This window comes from Electrona antarctica (assembly GCF_951216825.1).
Source record: "Electrona antarctica genome assembly, contig: scaffold_200, whole genome shotgun sequence".
NCBI classification, from domain to species: Eukaryota; Metazoa; Chordata; class Actinopteri; order Myctophiformes; family Myctophidae; genus Electrona; species Electrona antarctica.
Window position 1 is genome coordinate 60,776 of NW_027637729.1, and position 19,507 is coordinate 80,282.

At 43.6% G+C, this 19,507-nt stretch overlaps 1 protein-coding gene across 1 annotated transcript; it reads left to right on the top strand.

Annotated features, from left to right (window-relative positions):
* Nucleotides 1–7,503: 7,503 nt before the first annotated feature.
* Nucleotides 7,504–19,378, top strand: LOC306918707 (uncharacterized protein; the record flags this gene model as incomplete). Its single annotated transcript, XM_079531579.1, has 6 exons — nucleotides 7,504–7,804; nucleotides 8,530–8,622; nucleotides 11,038–11,244; nucleotides 12,411–12,554; nucleotides 13,865–14,009; nucleotides 19,228–19,378. 6 exons carry the CDS (start codon nucleotides 7,504–7,506, stop codon nucleotides 19,376–19,378), a joined length of 1,041 nt encoding a protein of 346 aa, XP_079387705.1.
* Between the last annotated feature and the right edge of the window lie 129 nt (nucleotides 19,379–19,507).

Genomic DNA, 19,507 nt, shown 5'->3' on the forward strand with positions numbered 1-19,507 from the left:
CTGTGGATTCCTTAGTGAGAGGTCTACTGTTGAGAATTGACTCCACTTCACAGAGTACCGTATGGAGTCCCTCCTCATCCAGACTCTGTGTCCTCAAGGTGAAATTAAGAATCTTCCTGATGGAGCGAATTAACCTCTCCCATGCTCCGCCGTGATGTGATCCGGTAGGATGGTTAAACGTCCACTTGATTCCTTTCAAAGAGAGCACATCATTGATCTGCTGCAGGTTCCATCCTTCAATGGCTCGTTTCAGCTCACGCTCTGCACCGATGAAATTGGTGCCATTGTCAGAGCGCAGCTCTTTGATCTGTCCTCTTCTCGCAATGCAGCGCCTCAAGGCGTTGATGAATGAGTCAGTGTCCAAAGATGAGGCAACTTCAATGTGCACGGCTCTTATTGTCAAACATGTGAAGATCACTCCATATCTTTTCACAAGACTCCTGCCACGCTTGATGTTGAATGGGCCAAAATAGTCGACTCCGACATAAGTGAACGGAGGTTCCCCTGTGGTCACTAGGCAAATCTGCCATTTGTTGTTGACCTGCGGCTCCATGTAGCCGACGACAGATGACACATCTAGAAATGCCTTGACAACATATGGTTCCTACCGCCATGGCCAACCTCCTGATGTATCTGCCGTAGGATGAGGTCTGAGATGTGGAGATCTTTAGCTATTATGGCTTGATGTTTAGACTCTTCGGGCATGGCAGCCTTACTAAGTCGGCCTCCGACTCTCAACACACCATCTTCCAGCCTCGGACTGAGTCTGTAAATGTGACTGTTCCCTTTCACACTCTCTCCCTTTTCGAGGCAAGAGAACTCCTCCGAGAACCGTCTTCTTTGCAGTTGAACAAATCTCCTTGTTAAGAACATCTTTGTGTTGAGTTCCATTTGATGCTGACTGAGAATCACGTCCAGTGACTTCTCTCCTCTTCCTGTTGTTCCAAAGTAAGGTTCTGAGCCTCAGGATCCATGCCATTACTCTTGTGAGGTGTCTCCAAGATGAGCTGCGGTTGATCAAACGTACCACAGTATCTTCCTCCTCTTCTTCCACAGAGACGATGGCGGCTGACACCTTAACCTCTGGGTCTCCAGGGGGAAGTTCTCCCAAGTTGTCTGGGTTAACAGGCCAAGTCTCCTCTGGTTGCATGAGAAACGGAGGTCCAGAAATCCACGTCTCATTCTTGAGAAACAGCTCCGCCCTCATACCTCTGGAGGCAAGATCTGCAGGGTTGTGCACTGTACTCACATACCTCCACTGTGATGCATCAGACATACTGTACTCACATACCTCCACTGTGATGCATCAGACATACTGTACTCACATACCTCCACTGTGATGCATCAGACACACTGTACTCACATACCTCCACTGTGATGCATCAGACATCTTGAGGATTTCTGTGACTCTGTTCGCCACAAAGATACGAAACCTTGATGATTCGTTCTTAATGTATTTCAGCACGGAGGTACTGTCTGACCAGAACACGGAGTCCTGCAACTGCAGTCTTAGCTCCTTCCTCCATAGCTTGTCCATGCGAGCTGCCACAACAGCCGCAGTCAACTCCATCCGTGGGATGGTCACAGGCTTTAAAGGTGTCACCCTGGATTTTACCATTACAAAGGCAATGTGGGTCTGGGAATGGTCGTTGCGCAACAGCAGGTAGGTGACGGTGCCGTATCCCTCTTCACTTGCGTCAGCAAAGTGATCATAGAAAGAGCTGACGGTAGAAAGGATTCCTCTACGTGTCAGTGGTCTGTCCTGAAAGGTTATGCTGAACTTAAAGGTGTCCGACTGGACACACCAACGCACTCCCAGTGCCCTCTCAACTGGTAGGATGTCGTGGTCCAAATCCAAGTCTTTAACCTCCTTTGCTCTTTCCTCTTCCGGTATTGCTGCCAACACATGGAGACTGTTGCTCAGCCATTTAGTCAGATGAAAGCCTCCCTTGGCACAGAGTTTTACCAAATCCTGGTAGAGCGATATGGCTTCATCCTCTGAGGCTATGGAAGCAAGACAGTCGTCGACGTAGAAACTGTGCATAATGGTCTCAAACACTTTCTGGCTGAAAAGCTGTTCATTATCTTCGGCACACTTCCGAAGAGGAAAGTTAGTGCAGCTTGGTGATGATGTTGCGCCAAACAAATGGACAACCATCCTGTATTCCACCATTTGTTGATCGAAGTCCCCATTAGGCCACCAGAGAAACCGAAGTAAGTCTACATCTGCCTCTGGCACTCGAACTTGATGGAACATGGCCTCGATGTCGGACATCAGAACAATGGGCTCCATCCTAAACCTGGTCAAGACTCCAACCAGCCCACTCGTCAGGTCAGGTCCTTGCAAGAGCTGTGCATTGAGCGATGCACCCTGAAATGATGCTGCACAATCAAAGACAACACGGATCTTTCCTTTCTTGGGATGGTATACTCCGTGATGAGGAATATACCAAACCTTGCAGTCACTCCGCTCGAGACCTGTAGCTGGCACTCTCTCAGCGTATCCACTGGATATCAGGTTGTCCATAAATGCAGTGTAGTCCTTATGGAATGACGCATCCCTACTGAACCTTCTCTTCAGGTTGAGGGTGCGTTGCTCTGCAACCTTACGATTGTTGGGCATGCTGATAGTTTTGTCCTTCAGTGGCAATCCAACAATGTAATGGCCATCCACGAGTTCCACAGACTCATCAGCCATTTCCAAGAACTTACGATCCTCCCTCGACAGCCCTTGCAATTCATCCTGGCTGTTTTCGGGGAAGTCCGTCTTGAACTGCTGGTTCCAGAGCTCATCAAGGGTGACAGCAGAGATTCTGTTAACGCTGACAGACTGAGTCACAGGATCGTCACTGCTATCCCCTCCGAGTGGTCCGTTTACAGTCCATCCAAGCATTGCCCATCCATACTTCGGATAACTTCCAGTGGTTCCAAGGCTTTGGGAACATTCAAACCAATCAACATCTCCACATCTGCATCTATCTGTGGCAGATAGACATTCTTCAGATGAGGCCATTTTCCCAGATCTTGCTGTCGTGGGATGTTGCTTCTGTTGACAGGCATCTGTTGTTGTGCAAATATTTTGGGCACTTCACAGTACCGGTCACTGTCCAAGCCAGCGACTTCCAAGTCGGATGCGATGCAGCTGTCAACCACCTTTTCTTGGCCCATCGTACTTAAAAGCATCTTTGTTTTTCTCCCAGAAAGTCCAAGCTTCTCCATCAGACCCACTGTACAGAAGGACGCTGAGCTCCCTGGGTCTAGGAAGGCGTAGGTTTCCACTAACCCTTGACCTTTACTTGACTTCACCTTAACCGGTACGATGGCAAGCTTACAATCTTGGTCACCGGCCCCAGTAAGACCACCGGTATTGATGACTAGAGCTCTGTCTGAGTTGTTCCCGCCTTTCTCTACATCTGAATTCTCATCAGGGTGGATGTGGAGCAAGCTGGGATGTCGTGAGCCACATTTCTTGCCACATTTCTTGCAAGACACCGTCTGCTGATGTGCCCAGTGCACAAGCATCCAAAGCAAACTCCATTTTTTTTCAGGAACTCCATTTTCTCATTGTGAGCTTTCCTCTCCAATAGAGTGCACGACTCCAGTGTGTGTCCACCCTTTTTGCAGAAAATACATGTCTTCTCAGGTCTGTCCTCGTTTCTGTTCTCCTAATGAGAATCTCTTTCAACAGTTGTGAAAGTGGTGGCGAAGCTACTCCCTCTAGCCTGAAGACGAGGCAATGGTTTGGCTCTTCCACTTTCATCCTGTATGTCTCCGAATACAGGGTCGGTAGCGATTCTCACTTCAATAAAGGTCACAATATCGGTGAACATGGCTCGTTTGCGATGCCTTTCTTGGATGTTACATGCTTCTTTTCGCCACTTGTCCCTCAACTTGTAGGGCAGTTTTTTAATCACAGCAAGCATGTTTGCGGATGTGTTCAAGTCACATAGGTTGTGCACGTCTTTCATTGCATTGCAACATCCTCGCAAGAATAGGCTGTATGCTTGCAAGGCTTTCCCGTCCTCGGACTTAATTGCTGGCCACGAGAATATTCTGTCCATATATGCGGATGCTATTACATGCTCATTTCCAAAGTGCTCCTGGAGTAAGGCCTTTGCCGTAGCATATCCAGTGCCATCAGACATGTGTTGACAACTTCTCACCAGCATTTGAGGCTGCCCCCTGGTGTATTGCTCTAGATAGTGCAGGGAATCAATGGAATTGTCAGTCCTCCGCTCTATGGTCTGCTCGAATGACTGCATAAAGCCATGATACTGCAGAGGGTCACCGTCAAACAGCTGGATGTCTCTTTTAGGCAATGAAGCAATGCATTGCTGATGCACCAACATTGAAGTGATCTCATTTTGTTTTTTAATTATAGAAATCATGTCGTTCTGTCCACTGCTGGTGTTTCTAGAAAGAGGTTGCATGTCCTTATGTAAAGACAATGGATGCTCTGTAGCCTCTGAGGCCATGCTCTGTCTCTGTGTGAGCGCTGAGGGCCTCTGGGGAGGTCTGGCTCCATCAGGTTGTTTTTCCTTTGGTCGTGCGCCTCCAACTGCAGCAGGTTGTCCTCTTCCATCCTTGTGTGGTACAAATGGCTCAGCATTAATGTTGAGGCCCTTTTCAAAGTAGGAGACCATTCCGTCCGATCTCCTAGAAGTGGCGCTCCGCCCCGATTTTCTAGAAGCGGAACCCCTGACCCAGAGGTTCTTAAGACATTCAGTTTTGCCACAGATCAAATCAAACTGTAGTTGTTCCTTTTGTTTTCTTATTTCAGCTTCTTGATCTTCAAGAGCATGCTTTTGTTGAAGCAACTTTTGCCGAGCCATTAAAGCAGCCACTTCGGCCTCGGCTCTGACACGTGCAGATGTAGTTGAGGACACTCTTGAACCATTTTTGCTGCTTATATTAGATATGCTGTCACATGGTCTAACATCCTACTGAGCATCATCAACTTGATGTGACTGAGTCACATTTCCCACACCTCCATTTTCCTCTTCAGCAGCTTCATGCTGCAGGGGGCTTTCATTAGGCCTGTCAGGAGCCTCTAGCTGAGGTCCTCCTATTTGTGAGAATTTGAACCAGGCATTAACATCCTCAATGAGACCATCTGTACGTGTGTTAACCTTTGAGAACCATTCATTTTGCTTTCCTTGTTCATCAGATGGGATAAGAGGCATTAAAGAGGCATGCAGTTCATTTGAAGTGTGAGACAGTTGCATCAAAACATCAAGTTTTCCTTTAACCACTGAAACGTTTTTGTCATTTTCATGAGGTCTGGATAGAGGTTGTCAAATACTTTATTTCGTCTACTTTCCTTTTGCGTTCCTTTTGAATTGATTCAATTTTATTTGCAAGAGCCTTTTCCGTGAGATTTATTTTCCTTTTTTCCTTGTCCTGTTTCCCAACGGTTGAACCAACATTTGTTCCACTCATCTTGAATGCACAGGCAAATGACACAGCCACAATGAGGATCCAATGCGGGCCAGTCAGCCACATAAACAGCTACAGCGATCGGCGATCGCAAACGGCAGCGCACGTTAATAGTTTGACAGTTGACACACAATAGGTTACGTTAGCCCGGCGGGCCGCACACACATCCACAGCGTATTCAACACAATGACAGTTTCCACTCGGCAGCGGATCCAGCTCAAACTGTCCACTTCCAAACAAGCCAATAGTCAACAGCAGAACGAAATGGTTCGGGTTGTTTGTGTTACGTTACCGTCCACCTGTCATTTGTGATGCGCTCCGGTCCTTGATGTGTGATTGATCATTCTATTGTTTTGCATGTCGTGCATTGCTCGTTTGCTCCGCGTCCAAAGTGTGCCTTGTCGGGTCCTTCCGTGGCTCCAATCCTTACGTTTAGTGTCACTTTTCGTTGACAATGTATGGCGTCTATCTTGATAAGACGCCGAGAGGTTAAAGAGGGGAAACGTTTAGCTGTCAGACTCGCTGCTTTAGTTGTCGTCTGCATGAGAATCACTGCTCCAGGCCAGAGTACTGCTTTTGATATATTTTATTAAAGTTAAACGGTTCATTACCACAGTGAATCATAGAATAGTAAAGCGATTGCGGTCAACGAAGTTGGACCTTCCCCGTTCACCCCCTCTCTCCTTCCATTCATGCAATGCCGCCTCGCGAACAGCTGACTTTACTATGAGTGACGTAGGCTAGTAGCACGCAACACCACGTGACCCATATAACTGTCCCCAACATTGGGTGCTGGCACAAATGCACACATGGCATCAACGCATGGTGCTGTGTTCTGGCACACTATACACTCTGTCTTTCTTTTATCTGTATTGTATTGTATTGCATTGTATTGTACTGTATGTGTCATTGTATGTTCAGTTTTACTACCATTTTAAGAGCCTGCTCAGGGACTACAGATGTAAATTAGCTTATGGCTAACTCTGGCACATTTACATGGAAGTGAAAACTGAAATGTTGATTAATGAGCATTGTCCCTGTCAAATAAATAAATAAATAAAGGGCTGGGAGTTGGCCGGCCTAACTCAATTAAATTAAATTCATAGGAGCTTTATTGGCATGAGAAAACATAAACACAAACGTTTACATTGCCAAAGCAAAAGTGGAACAAAACAATCAAGATAAAACAATACAATAAACATGTAAACAGAGCTGTGTTATATTAACACTTTGAGTAATACTATCTTGTGAGACTATAAAAGATTGTGCATTTTCTGTCAGAGATAGTTAGCCTATACATCCGAGACGTTTTATACTTTTGAAAGTTAACACCAGTATTTCAATGTTTTAAACATGTTATAGGCCTAAACATTTGGTGGTTTTCAAACTCTCCTTGGGTGATTGTAATCCGTGCAGGGAAGTCTGATGTCTTGGTACAGTGGACAGACGGTTAGGAAGTGTAGCTCAGTCTCTACCTCGTTTTGTGTGCAGTGTGTGCATAGTCTGTCTTCTCTTGGGAGCCAGGTCTCTCTCTCTCTCCTTCCATGAGAGCAGCAGCATTTGTTTGCACCATTCAACACCCTACATTACATTTACCACACATCCACTCACTTACACTACTGATCTACTGATTAACACAAGCCACTTAATACTTTAGTATTGTTTGATGCATACGTGTATTATATCGTAAATAAATATTGGTTTGTGCACTTTTAAACAGCTGTGTGTCTTCCTCCTTTGTTATGGCCCAAGAGCCAGGTCATAACACTATCTATCTATCTATCTATCTATCTATCTATCTATCTATCTATCTATCTATCTGACAGTTACACACTTCCACCACCAGGGGGCGAAAGGCATTAAGGCAACAGTGCCTGGATTCTTGATTGCGCATGCGTGAAAACTTTGACCCGGTCGGAAGTACTTGTTTGCATCACGTGGCCACGCCAGTTGTTTTCAACGTTAATGCTGTTGAACAAACATGTTGTCGTGCCTCTCGGGAATTGTTGATATTTCTGCCTTTATTACACATTCTATATTACAGTAGGAACAGAAAGCTTGGTGGAAATGTCTCCTAAAGGAGGTGAAAAGCGTAAAATGGAGTCTGTACGGCTGAAGATAAATGAACAGCTAGCGTCGGTGGGAGAGGAGATATTGTTTGTTGTGGACAAACAGCAGCGTGGCGCTGCTGATGTTTGTAGTGTGGAGCTTAGCGTCAGAGTGTTTGTGTTGGAGCGCCTCAGCGCAGTGGGAGAGTTCATGGTCAACCTCTTCCAGAGAGAGATGGAGACACTAGAAACTCTGCTGGAGACACAAAACAAACGGCTGGACATTGATTTTGATATGGACATCGATCTACACACTGCAGGTTAGTAGACTCTGAACAATCCAACGTAGCTACAAGTAGCATTAAGCTAGCTGAACTGAACTACATTTAACAGTAGTTATACTAGCCCTAGAATGTCTGTGATCATACATAAATTACATATATTCCTGTAAACACAGCCAAAGATCGGATGCCTCTGCTCCCAGTGAGCAAGGAGACATGGGTGGCATAAATGTGCTCTGCACTCCGTTTGTACTCACCCAATAAATAATTCCAAAGACATGGAGTGAGATATTGTCCTCTAGTTTCACATGCATGTAAAAGTTCTCAGGGCGAGGGGTCCGGAATGACAGCTGGACTTCCATTTATGACAGTCACTGGCAGGGCAGGGTTTTTTGCTGCAGCCTAGGCTCCAGAGTCAGAGGCATGGCGCGCGGAGTGCCTTTTTAAATGCATTCTCCGCAGCTGTAAGAAATGAATTAATATCAAACCGAAAGAGCGCGTTTCATAAGGGCGTATTACATTCTAAAAGACAAGTGTAGGTTACATTAATGAAAAACACGGATACATCGGTGAGACCGATGTCGGGCTCTACTCACAACACCTTGCTCTGCGAGGCGTTGTGAAGAGACTCGAGACATCTTTTAAACGATGGTTATCCTGACAAAACGAATGGGAGAATAAATGTCATCTTTGAGTTGACAAAAGCACTTTGAGTTGCTCTGCTGATGCTACCTTCTCTCTCCTCCTTCTGTCTGTGTGTAAAGAGGTTTCATCTGAATATGAGGAGAGGAGATCCAGTCTGGTCCAGGAGGAACCACACCCTCCACAGATTAAAGATGAACAGGAAGAGGAGACTGGTGAGTCAACTTTGACATTACTACGTAGGAATATGTGGTGCAATACTCTCTCAGGTAAAACAAATTCATATTGTATTAGTATTATTCTAACAAGGCTAAAGGGTAATTCAGCAACTGTAACGATAAAAATATAGTTTGGTAACTCATGGTCCCCTAAAAGACAGACACACAGAATGTTGTTTCCGCTTGTGCCACTACAAAAGTATAGCACAACAAGTTTGAACCCATAAATTCTATAATCATGTTTAGCTATTAACACTCTTGGCGCCAAAGCCAGATTCGAGCCATGTATGTTATGCCAAGGGGTTTCTTAGAATCTGGAGACATATCTAAAGAATTATAGAATATTCTCAGTTTCACAATATCTTAAAAGAAGCATTAACATATCTGCTATCATGGAAAAAATAAACTGAGTTGATCAAATGTACCGGTATGAAGCTGTAAGCAGCTGAATACAGCCGGTTTTCACCCAAAACAGCACTTTGGAAAAAGAGTTATGAGCATTTTAGTGAAACAAAGTACTTTCAAAGTACTTTCTACTAGGACTACATATCGATGCCATATCTCAAATTAAACCTTATGGTGTCGACTATAATAATAATACAAAAAAAAGAAGCTTCTCACATTTTCCATTATATAGAAATGAACCTCAGATTATAGCATGGTTTTTCAACTGATGGATGTATTTAGTGACACCGATCCATCTTCAACTCCAAAATGCAACATGATATAAACTCACTTTTTGTGTGTGATTCAGACAGACATTCCAGGGTATTTTTTAAATATATATTATGTTCACATGGTCCGACCAGTACATTCTCTGTGGATCCATGTTTCTCAAAATTCTGTTTATGACAAAAACCTAGTTTCAAGAAACATCAATCAATCAAATTGACTTTTTACATTATAATATATAAATATATACACAGTTGTGCAATCATTTCTAGTAGCAAACAGTTGTATGTAGTGCAAACAGTGCAAACTGTATGTAAACCTGAGCTTTACAGTATTCAAAAGGCGGGAAAAAAGTAATTCAAGTACATTTGGTAGTTGGGGTACACCCACCTCCTCCCAGGCCCGCCCAGGCTGTGCCGTAAAGGGGATCTCGGTCGGCTGTCACCTGACACTAGACCACCCCGGAGTTGCAGACTCCCCATCTAAGACAGGAATACACAAAACCATAAAATAAGTAAATGTATGAAGCACTTTTGTTTTTATTGTAACCTGTGATGACTAAAAACTATAAACACGATTTTGTTTTGTGCATTATCTTACCTGTTTCCATGGAAACAGCAGCATAAATAGCAGCCTCAATAGCATCCGCAGCAACAGCAGCAGTAGCGGAAGGCTGTTCAGTGGACATGTCGGCCGACATGTCTGTAAATGTAAAACAATTTAAATCAATCAATTTAGTACTACTGTCATAGAAAAGATAATCTGGTGTAAAATAAATACATAGAAATGCAGAAACAGTGTAGTGTCTCAGTAAACTATAGGATCATATAATGCAGAGAGACAGTGTAGTGCCTCAGTAAACTATAGGATCATAGAATGCAGAGAGACAGTGTAGTGTCTCAGTAAACTATAGGATCATAGAATGCAGAGAGACAGTGTAGCGTCTCATCTAGCGTCTCAGTAAACTATAGGATCAGCAGACTATTTATGTTTGTATGTGTATTATGTCAGGATTTCATCCTGTGCTGGAAATCTTTTCAATACATTTCAATGAAATTTCAATAAATGTGTTGCGCGCTCCGTTTGTACTCGCCCAATAAATATGTCCAAAGACGTGGAGTGAGATATTGTCCTCTAGTTATCCATGTAAATGTTCTGGCAGAAAACGCTTGTTTATTCAAATATGTCATCTTTTCAAACATCTCTCATATATTTTCACGGGCTGTACACGGACGACATTTTCTCAGGGCGAGGGGTCCGGAATGACAGCTGGACTTCCATTTATGACAGTCACTCGCAGGGCAGAGTTTGCTGCTGCAGCCTAGGCTCCAGAGTCGGAGGCACGACACGCGCAGTGCCTTTTAAATCCATTCCCTGCAGGTGTTAGAAATGAATTAATATCAAACCAAAAGAGCGTGTTTCATAAGGGCTTTATTACATTCTAAAAGACAAGTGTAGGTTACATTAATGATGTAATGAGGACTGATGTTAATGAGGACTTCGGCCACATCAGTGAAATAATGTCCGATATCGGGCATCAGCGCCTAAAATGACGGATACATCGGTGAGACCGATGTCGGGCTCTATTCACAACACCTTGCTCTGCGAGGCGTTGTGAAGAGACTCGAGACACTTCTTTTTTGAAACGAGGGTTATCCTGACAACAAATAAGAGAATAAATGTCATCTTTGAGTTGCTCTGCTGATGCTACCTTCTCTCTCCTCCTGTCTGTGTGTAAAGAGGTTTCATCTAAATATGAGGAGAGGAGATCCAGTCTGGTCCAGGAGGAACCACAATCTCCACAACATCAGGAGAGGAGATCCAGTCTGGTCCAGCAGGAACCACACCCTCCACAGATTAAAGAGGGACAACAGGAGAGGAGTTCCAGTCTGGTCCAGGAGGAACCACAACCTCCACAGATTAAAGAAGAACAGGAAGAGGAGACTGGTGAGTCAACTTTAACATTACTACGTAGGAAGATGTGGTGCGATACTCTCTCAGGTAAAACACATTTTAATTAAAATTAGATTCTGAGAAAAATTTGAATTCTCAGAATCCACTACTCCTGAATGAAGTGTCTAGTGCTGGGAGTCTGGTCTGCACCTTTGTTAAATTGATGCAGACACGCACACACGTACGTACACACACACACACACACACACACTCTCCTCTCTGTCGCTCGAATTAATTAGTTATGTCCTGCAGTCTAGTTTCTCCCGGCGGATACTGCCGGGAGCTGCCTATGCCATAGGTAAGCATAGGTGAGTTCCAGTCTAGATCAAGGGTAGCTACTGGGACGTAATTCGGGACTTGATCACTCGGCTGGGTCACCCGAGTGAGGGGTATGATGTTCACGAGACCATAAACCCTGATGACCTTGGGATACATCACGGAGGATACGTCCCAGGTGCATCTATGCGATGTATTTTCGTTTTTTCGTTCTAACAAGACTAAAGGGTCATTCAGCAACTAATGATAAATATATAGTTTGGTAACTCATGGTCCCCCAAAAGACAGACAGACACAAAGCTGTTGTTGTTTCCGCTCGTGCCGCTACGAAAGTATAGCACAACCCATAATCATGTATAGCGATTAAGATTTTTGGCATAAATGGTGAGGTATAAAATTGTGTCCATATCGTTCCAGTTTGCACACCTATGTGAACCCCCCCAGGAAACTGTCAAGAAATAACATACAACGTACATGCACCACTGGACCACTCAAAGGGTTAAGTGATCTGTCCAGGAAGGTTCTAATCATCAATCAGCACCAGACACTTCATTCAGGAGTGGTGGATTCTTGAGCCACAATGGTTCTGTAGGCTCCACCTAAGCAACGGTGGTGCTGCAGGCTCCACCTGAGCAACGGTGGTGCTGTAGGCTCCGCTTGCAGCTTGAATGGCCCTCCTAAAGGCCTCACCGTGGGTTTGTTGGGCTTCCTCCTCACGGAAGACACAGGCTGGGGCGCCAACCCATACTGCTCCCGGGTGCCGTCTACATTCAGGCTTTCACCCGTCTCTCCGGTGGTCACCAGACTATTCCTGGTTGTTCAGTTGTTCAGTAAACCCTTATTGAATGATAAGTACAAGTTGTTTCTACTGGTGATTTCCACAGAGCACCACAGGGAGAGGTCTACAGTATCTAGAGAGATGGCCTCCAAAATACATTCAACGGTGTCAGAGGAACAGCCAGAGGTGGACCAGAGACGTGGACTGTTTGATGCGAAGATGCAACCTGTAGTAAAGTTGTACCGTATAGGTATGTGCTGTTTTGTTTACTTACATAAAGGGATATTTCACTTTCAAAATAATTGTGGGTAATGTTATCGTCTACTCAGGCTTTTGTGACAGTTTTTAATATGCTCCATTCAGTATTTAGATATTTTATATTCATTTTTATGAAGTTCCCTTCCTATACAACCCCATTGTAACTTCAAACTCAATTTTAACCATCGTAGATGCACATAAAACACCCATCCTTGGTTCTGGTGACTGTAATTGTCCTTCTGAATACGTGTTTATTATTGGCATGAGAAAACATTCATATTCTCTCTCACACGCACTTTACACACATACACACACACACACACACACACACACACACACTAGTCTCTCCAAACAGACACTCCCTCTCTCTCCTTCGCTTGCATGCACGCACGCTCTACACACACACACACACTTTCACTTTATCTCGCTCGCACGCACGCTCTCTCCAAACAGACACACTCTCTCTTTCGCTTTCTCTCGCACAGTCGCGGTGCTCAGCTCTTTACTTCAGGATGTTAACCTAAACCAGCTAGTAAATACAATAGTAGCCTAAATGTAAATGCTACTTACCCAAACCACTCACCTTCCTGTTTTTATGCTTCAAGTTCAGAGGCTTGACAACGGAGGTAATCCATGAGTGTTGGCAAACAACCCCCGTCCAATTAAAAGTAATTGAATGACGATGACTCGGCAGTGCCAGTCAGCTCCTCTGCAAATGACATCTTCTTTTGATAAAGTTATATAATAGTATCGTCCAGTCGGTCCAGACCAGCTCACAACATATTAGTCAGCAATGAGGGGAGGGGCAGGGTGCGTCCACTGAAGCTTAACCCAAATAAATCACGCTGGCCGGTAAAGTAAACTACAAGATGAACGTGTTCAAATTCCGCGGTAATTCCGCTGAGTTTTCATCGGAACACTGCGGCCGCATATTGCGTTCGGGCCTGGTCATAACCTTCTGTTGAACACTTAATACTTATTTGTAACTATTCAAATGCATCTACGTCCGCTCTAGTAACTATTCAAATGTAACTATTCAAATGCATCTATGTCCGCTCTAGTAACTATTCAAATGCAACATTATATTCAATACAATACAAACAAAATATGCATTTTTACATGCATTTTTACTTGGACAAGTGAGTAAATGTTCTTGTCCAAAGGACGAGGCTCAAAAATGGAATGTCAAGCCCTTTGATTTCGAAATGGAGAAGATTACGTTCCTCCAACACTACCAAAGCTATGAAACAGGAAACACTACGTTGGAAAAATGCAAAGTTCTCTCTTGTGTCTTTTTTCTAGCCGTCCCGCAACTCCCTGTGTGTAAAGAGGAGGCTTTTACTGAACAACAGGAGAGGAGCTCCAGTCTAGTCCAGGAGGAACCACAGCTACCACAGATTAAAGAGGAACAAGAGGAGCTACTTCAAAGACCAGTGGAGGCTGATGGGTCAACGTTGACATTACTAGCAGTGAAAAGTGAAGATGTTCATGATGAAAACGGAGAGACAGAGCCTGTAGCCGGCACCTCAACTGAACACATGAAAACACAAGCTGTTGTAGAGGACTGTGGAACATCACAACCAACTAGTGACGGCCAGCTCCTCTCTTCACACTGTTCTGAATCTGACACTGAAGACAGTGATGATTGGGAGACCAGTGAAGGTCAGTCAACTTTAAACACACTGAAATCACACAAGACACATGTGGAAGGACAAAGACTGTCTTTGAGCAGCAAGCTGTCCAAGGACCTAAAATCATCAAAACAAACTCACTCCATGAGGAGTCACACAGGGATGAAACGCTTTAGTTGTACAGAGTGTGGCAAATGTTTTAATCGTAAGACAAAACTGACGAGGCACACAATGATTCATACAGGGGAAAAGCCCTTCATTTGTAACGTCTGTGGTAAAGGCTGTACACAGAGTAGTAATCTAAAAACACACATGATGACTCATACAGGGGAAAAGCCCTTTACTTGTAACGTGTGTGGTAAATGCTTTGCTCAGAGTGTTAATCTAAAATCACACATGAAGACTCATACAGGGGAAAAGCCCTTTACTTGTAACGTGTGTGGTAAATGCTTTGCTCAGAGTGTTAATCTAAAATCACACATGAAGACTCATACAGGGGAAAAGCCCTTTACTTGTAACGTGTGTGGTAAAGGCTGTCTTCACATCGGTAATCTAAAATTACACATGAGGACTCATACAGGGGAAAAGCCCTTTACTTGTAACGTGTGTGGTAAATGCTGTACACAGAGTAGTAATCTAAAAAAACACATGAGGACTCATACAGTGATGCAGTTAGTGGCAAATGCTTCGGTCCCTGCAACTACATATTTCAGATGGGGGTCGGCGGCCAATTACATATAATCTTGGGGGTCCTTGACGTGAAAATGTTTGAGACTGACATTGAAACATAGGGTTAACCATGGGTTAACCTTTTATACGTTTCGGGAAGCTTGGGTAGGGAATAGGGGTGTAAAAAAAAATCGATTGGAATTAGAATCGCGATTCCTGTTATGAACGATTCCAAATTGATTCCAAATTATTCTTTTTTTTAGATTTTCTTTTCTGGTTACAGTTACAGGAGTTTTCACTACATGGTGTTTGTGATATGAAATGTAAGCTTACCCTAGTCACAGTAAACCTCATGTCTTCAGTCATTCTCAAGTTACTGTAGTCACTTCAGTTCAAGACTGGAGTAGATTGTGATGCAATCCTATGTATTGAATCGAGAATCATTTTGAATAGAAAATCGTTTTGAAACTGGAAAAAAAATGCTTTTGAATTAAAACAAATCTTTTTTGAATTGAGAATCGAGTTGAATAGAAAAAAATCAATTTTGAATCGAATCGTGACCCCAATAATCAGAATCGAATCGTGGGACACCCAAAGATTCACAGCCCCAGTAGGGAATGAGGCATTACCCCAGGTGAAGGAGTCCAAGTATCTCGGGGTCTTGTTCACGAGTGAGGGGAGGACGGAGAAGGAGATCAGCTGGAGAATCGGAGCGGCAGGGGCGGTATTGCAGTCGCTGTACCGCACTGTTGTGACGAAAAGAGAGTTAAGCCAGCAGGAAAAGCTCTGTTGTCTACAGAGCAATCTTCGTTCCTACTCTCACCTCTATGGTCATGAAGTGTGGGTGATGACCGGAAGAATAAGGTCGCAAATAAAAAAAAATGTCTTAGTTTTAGTCGACAAAAACCACACTGCCGGTATGACTACTTTATCGTAGGGGTGGCACGATTATGAAATTATGCCCGTTAGCCCACCTCTGATTATTTGCAGGGTCATATCTGCCGATACCGATTCTTACTGATTCCGATATTTTACAGAGGAACCACAATGGAAACAAGCCTATAGGCCCTATAGGGCCTTGGCCCAAAGTATGTTAATAAAGTATTCAATCAATCAATACATAGCCTATTCTTCACTTGCACAATGTAGGAGGTGGGACTAAGGGGGACTTCCTGTTGGGATATCACCCCTGTCTTTGCTTCCTGTCCATCGGGAGTGCATGTAAGTCAGTCATTTTCTACGGACAATTATAGTATTTTCTCGTCACTTGTAATTTTTTTAATTAAGTTTAAAAAAAACTTTTATTCATATGGTTCATTCATTTACCATTCGTTTTTATCGTAATGTTTTATTTAGGGTTTTTTTCTCAAGGGGAAAGTTGTATGCTCCAGTGCCTGTCTGTGCTGCTGCACTATACATACAGGAATACAGTACAGTGGAATACAGTACAGTACAGTACAGTACAGTACAGTACAGTACAGTGCAGTACAGCGGAGTACAGTACAGTGCAGTACAGTGGAATACAGTACAGTACAGTGGAATACAGTACGGTACAGTACAGTGCAGTACAGTGGAATACAGTACAGTACAGTACAGTGGAATACAGTACGGTACAGTACAGTGGAGTACAGCACAGTACAGTGGAGTACGGTACAGTACAGTACAGTGCAGTACAGTATAGTACAGTACAGTACAGTGGAGTACAGTGGAATACAGTACAGTATAGTACAGTACAGTACAGTACAGTGGAGTACAGTACAGTACAGTGGAGTACAGTACTGTACTGTATTCCACTGTACTGTACTGTACTATACTGTACTCCACTGTACTGTACTGTACCGTACTGTATTCCACTGTACCGTACTGTATTCCACTGTACTGTACTGTACTGTACTGTACCGTACTCCTGTACTGTACTGTACTGTACTGTACTGTATTCCACTGTACTGCACTGTACTGTACTGTACTCCACTGTACCGTACTGTACTGTACTGTACTGTACTGTACCGTACTCCACTGTACTGTGCTGTACTCCACTGTACTGTACCGTACTGTATTCCACTGTACTGTACTGTACTGTATTCCACTGTACTGCACTGTACTGTACTCCGCTGTACTGTACTGTATTCCACTGTACTGCACTGTACTGTACTGTATTCCACTGTACTGTATTCCTGTATGTATAGTGCAGCAGCACAGACAGGCACTGGAGCATACAACTTTCCCCTTGAGAAAAAAACCCTAAATAAAACATTACGATAAAAACGAATGGTAAATGAATGAACCATATGAATAAAAGTTTTTTTTAAACTTAATTAAAAAAATTACAAGTGACGAGAAAATACTATAATTGTCCGTAGAAAATGACTGACTTACATGCACTCCCGATGGACAGGAAGCAAACACAGGGGTGATATCCCAACAGGAAGTCCCCCTTAGTCCCACCTCCTACATTGTGCAAGTGAAGAATACTCTTTTCCAAGTGTCTGTTTTCACAACTGAATGACTACTGAATGAGATGAGTGCACAAATTCAATGTAGAAAAAAAGTTTACTTTTACTTAAGATTTGACATATTTGCTTTTTACACCCTTTAATTTATTTAATTTCTTTGCTGGTGAAAACCGATTAAATAATTAAGCAATATTACACGAGAGGGGGTGGTTTAACGTCATTAATGCACACCTGCGATGCTGCAGGAACGAGCCCGCAGGGCGACTTCCGAAAGCAACGCAGAAGTGTAATATTGCAGTACCCTCAAGTGTAATATTGCAATTATACAACAGTTACCCTTAAAAATAAGAATCGCTGAAAAAAACATTTTGTTATTTGTGTTGCAAATACAGTGGTTTTGAGGTCATAACTAACCTGGAATACAGGACACAAGAATGAACAACAGAAACGTGTCGTCTCTTTGCAAGATCCATCAGATAATGGCGTCTTGCAGGAAATCACGTCAGTACACTGTGGTTCCCCCAGCATGTCCAACAGACGGACACTGCCCCCTACTGTCCATAGTGGCTGTTATTCAAAACATGTATGTCACAGTATCTTGTTCACATGAATCACCACTCATGAATATATATAAAAAATAAAACGAATTACACATATAAACAATAACTTGTTGTGGGTGCCACATTAATGTGCGTGGAAACACAAACTTTATCCTAACGCAAACATTGAATGCCATTGATAATGAATGACCATTTTTACATCATAGTGTAAACACATTAAAAGCTGGTCTTGGATGTGAATGGCCAGAATTAGATAGGAGTGCCCCTCACTTAACACAGGTGTGACTTTAATTTAAAACAAGTTTGAAGTTAGCCTGAATCTGATGCCCCATGGGGAATTTGTCAGGCCTGTCTAGCAAAAGCGAAAATTGTATCTAGTTTTGGAAAATGCACTCCAACCAAATGGCAGATCATGATCAGTATAGCATTTGGCACTTTAAAGGACCTCGATTGTACACATATCTGGGCACATCCTTTCACATGGCTCTTAAAGGAGCATTCAGTGATTTGGGTGATTTGGAAAAAAACCCGGTCCACCCGGTAACAAGATGTGCACATGCACACGCTCTACAGTGGGGGAAGTACAACTGACCAACAGCACGTGCACCAATGCCCGCCCCACTCGATCATGATTGGAGGAAGGCCCCTCTCATCCTGATTGGATGAAGGCTTTGCCACCCAAAGCCCAAACCGAAACTAGGGTTTTTTGACCCCAGGGCCTCACTGGGGACATGGAGGAACTCCTTATATGGTCAGCACACTTTATAGTATGGAGGATTATCCAAAAAATAAGAAAGAATAAGTGATATTTGAATTAAGTGAAAACACTGAATATACCTTTAACATCATGCAGATTAGAAAACGGAATAAATTAAATAAACATTACTGGGCATTACTCTGTCCACACACACACACACACACACACACACACACACACACACACACACACACACACACACACACACACACACACACACACACACACACACACACACACACACACACCATTCATGAATCCACTTGCTGACCGGCTGTCGGTATTGAGCAAATTTGTTTGTATATGTGACCATACATTAACATCCTATAAGGCAAGATTTTGTGTATGGTCACATATAAACCCCTATCAAACAAATTTGCTCAATACCGACAGCCAGTCAGAAAGTGGATTCATGAATGCATGTATAGACAATATTCTAGGCAAATAATAATAATACAAAACTATATATCAAATTTCCCACTTAACAAAGAAACATTTATCCACCATCTTTTCAAAAGTGTCGACGAATCGTTTCATCTCTCCCATCAGCTCCTCGTGCCTTAATTTTCTCCTCCTTCTCTGCCTCCTGGATCAGGACCTCCAGGACAGCATCAACTGACTTTCTTTGCAGGTGGGGGGGGAGAGGTCAACGGAGGATGGTGTTTCAGATGGTACAGGTGTTGCTGGCGGTGTCGTGGGGGTCGCTGGACCAGGGGGAGCTGACTTGGACCAGCATGATGCAATAACAACCGCTGGGCTCACGGATGGTTTTGACCCTATTGCATCATGCATGTCCTCCCAAAATAGCCATGTTGATGGGGTTTGTTCCCCCTGGTCCGTCCCAGAGCCGGTCGGGGGGGCCTTCAGGTTCTACA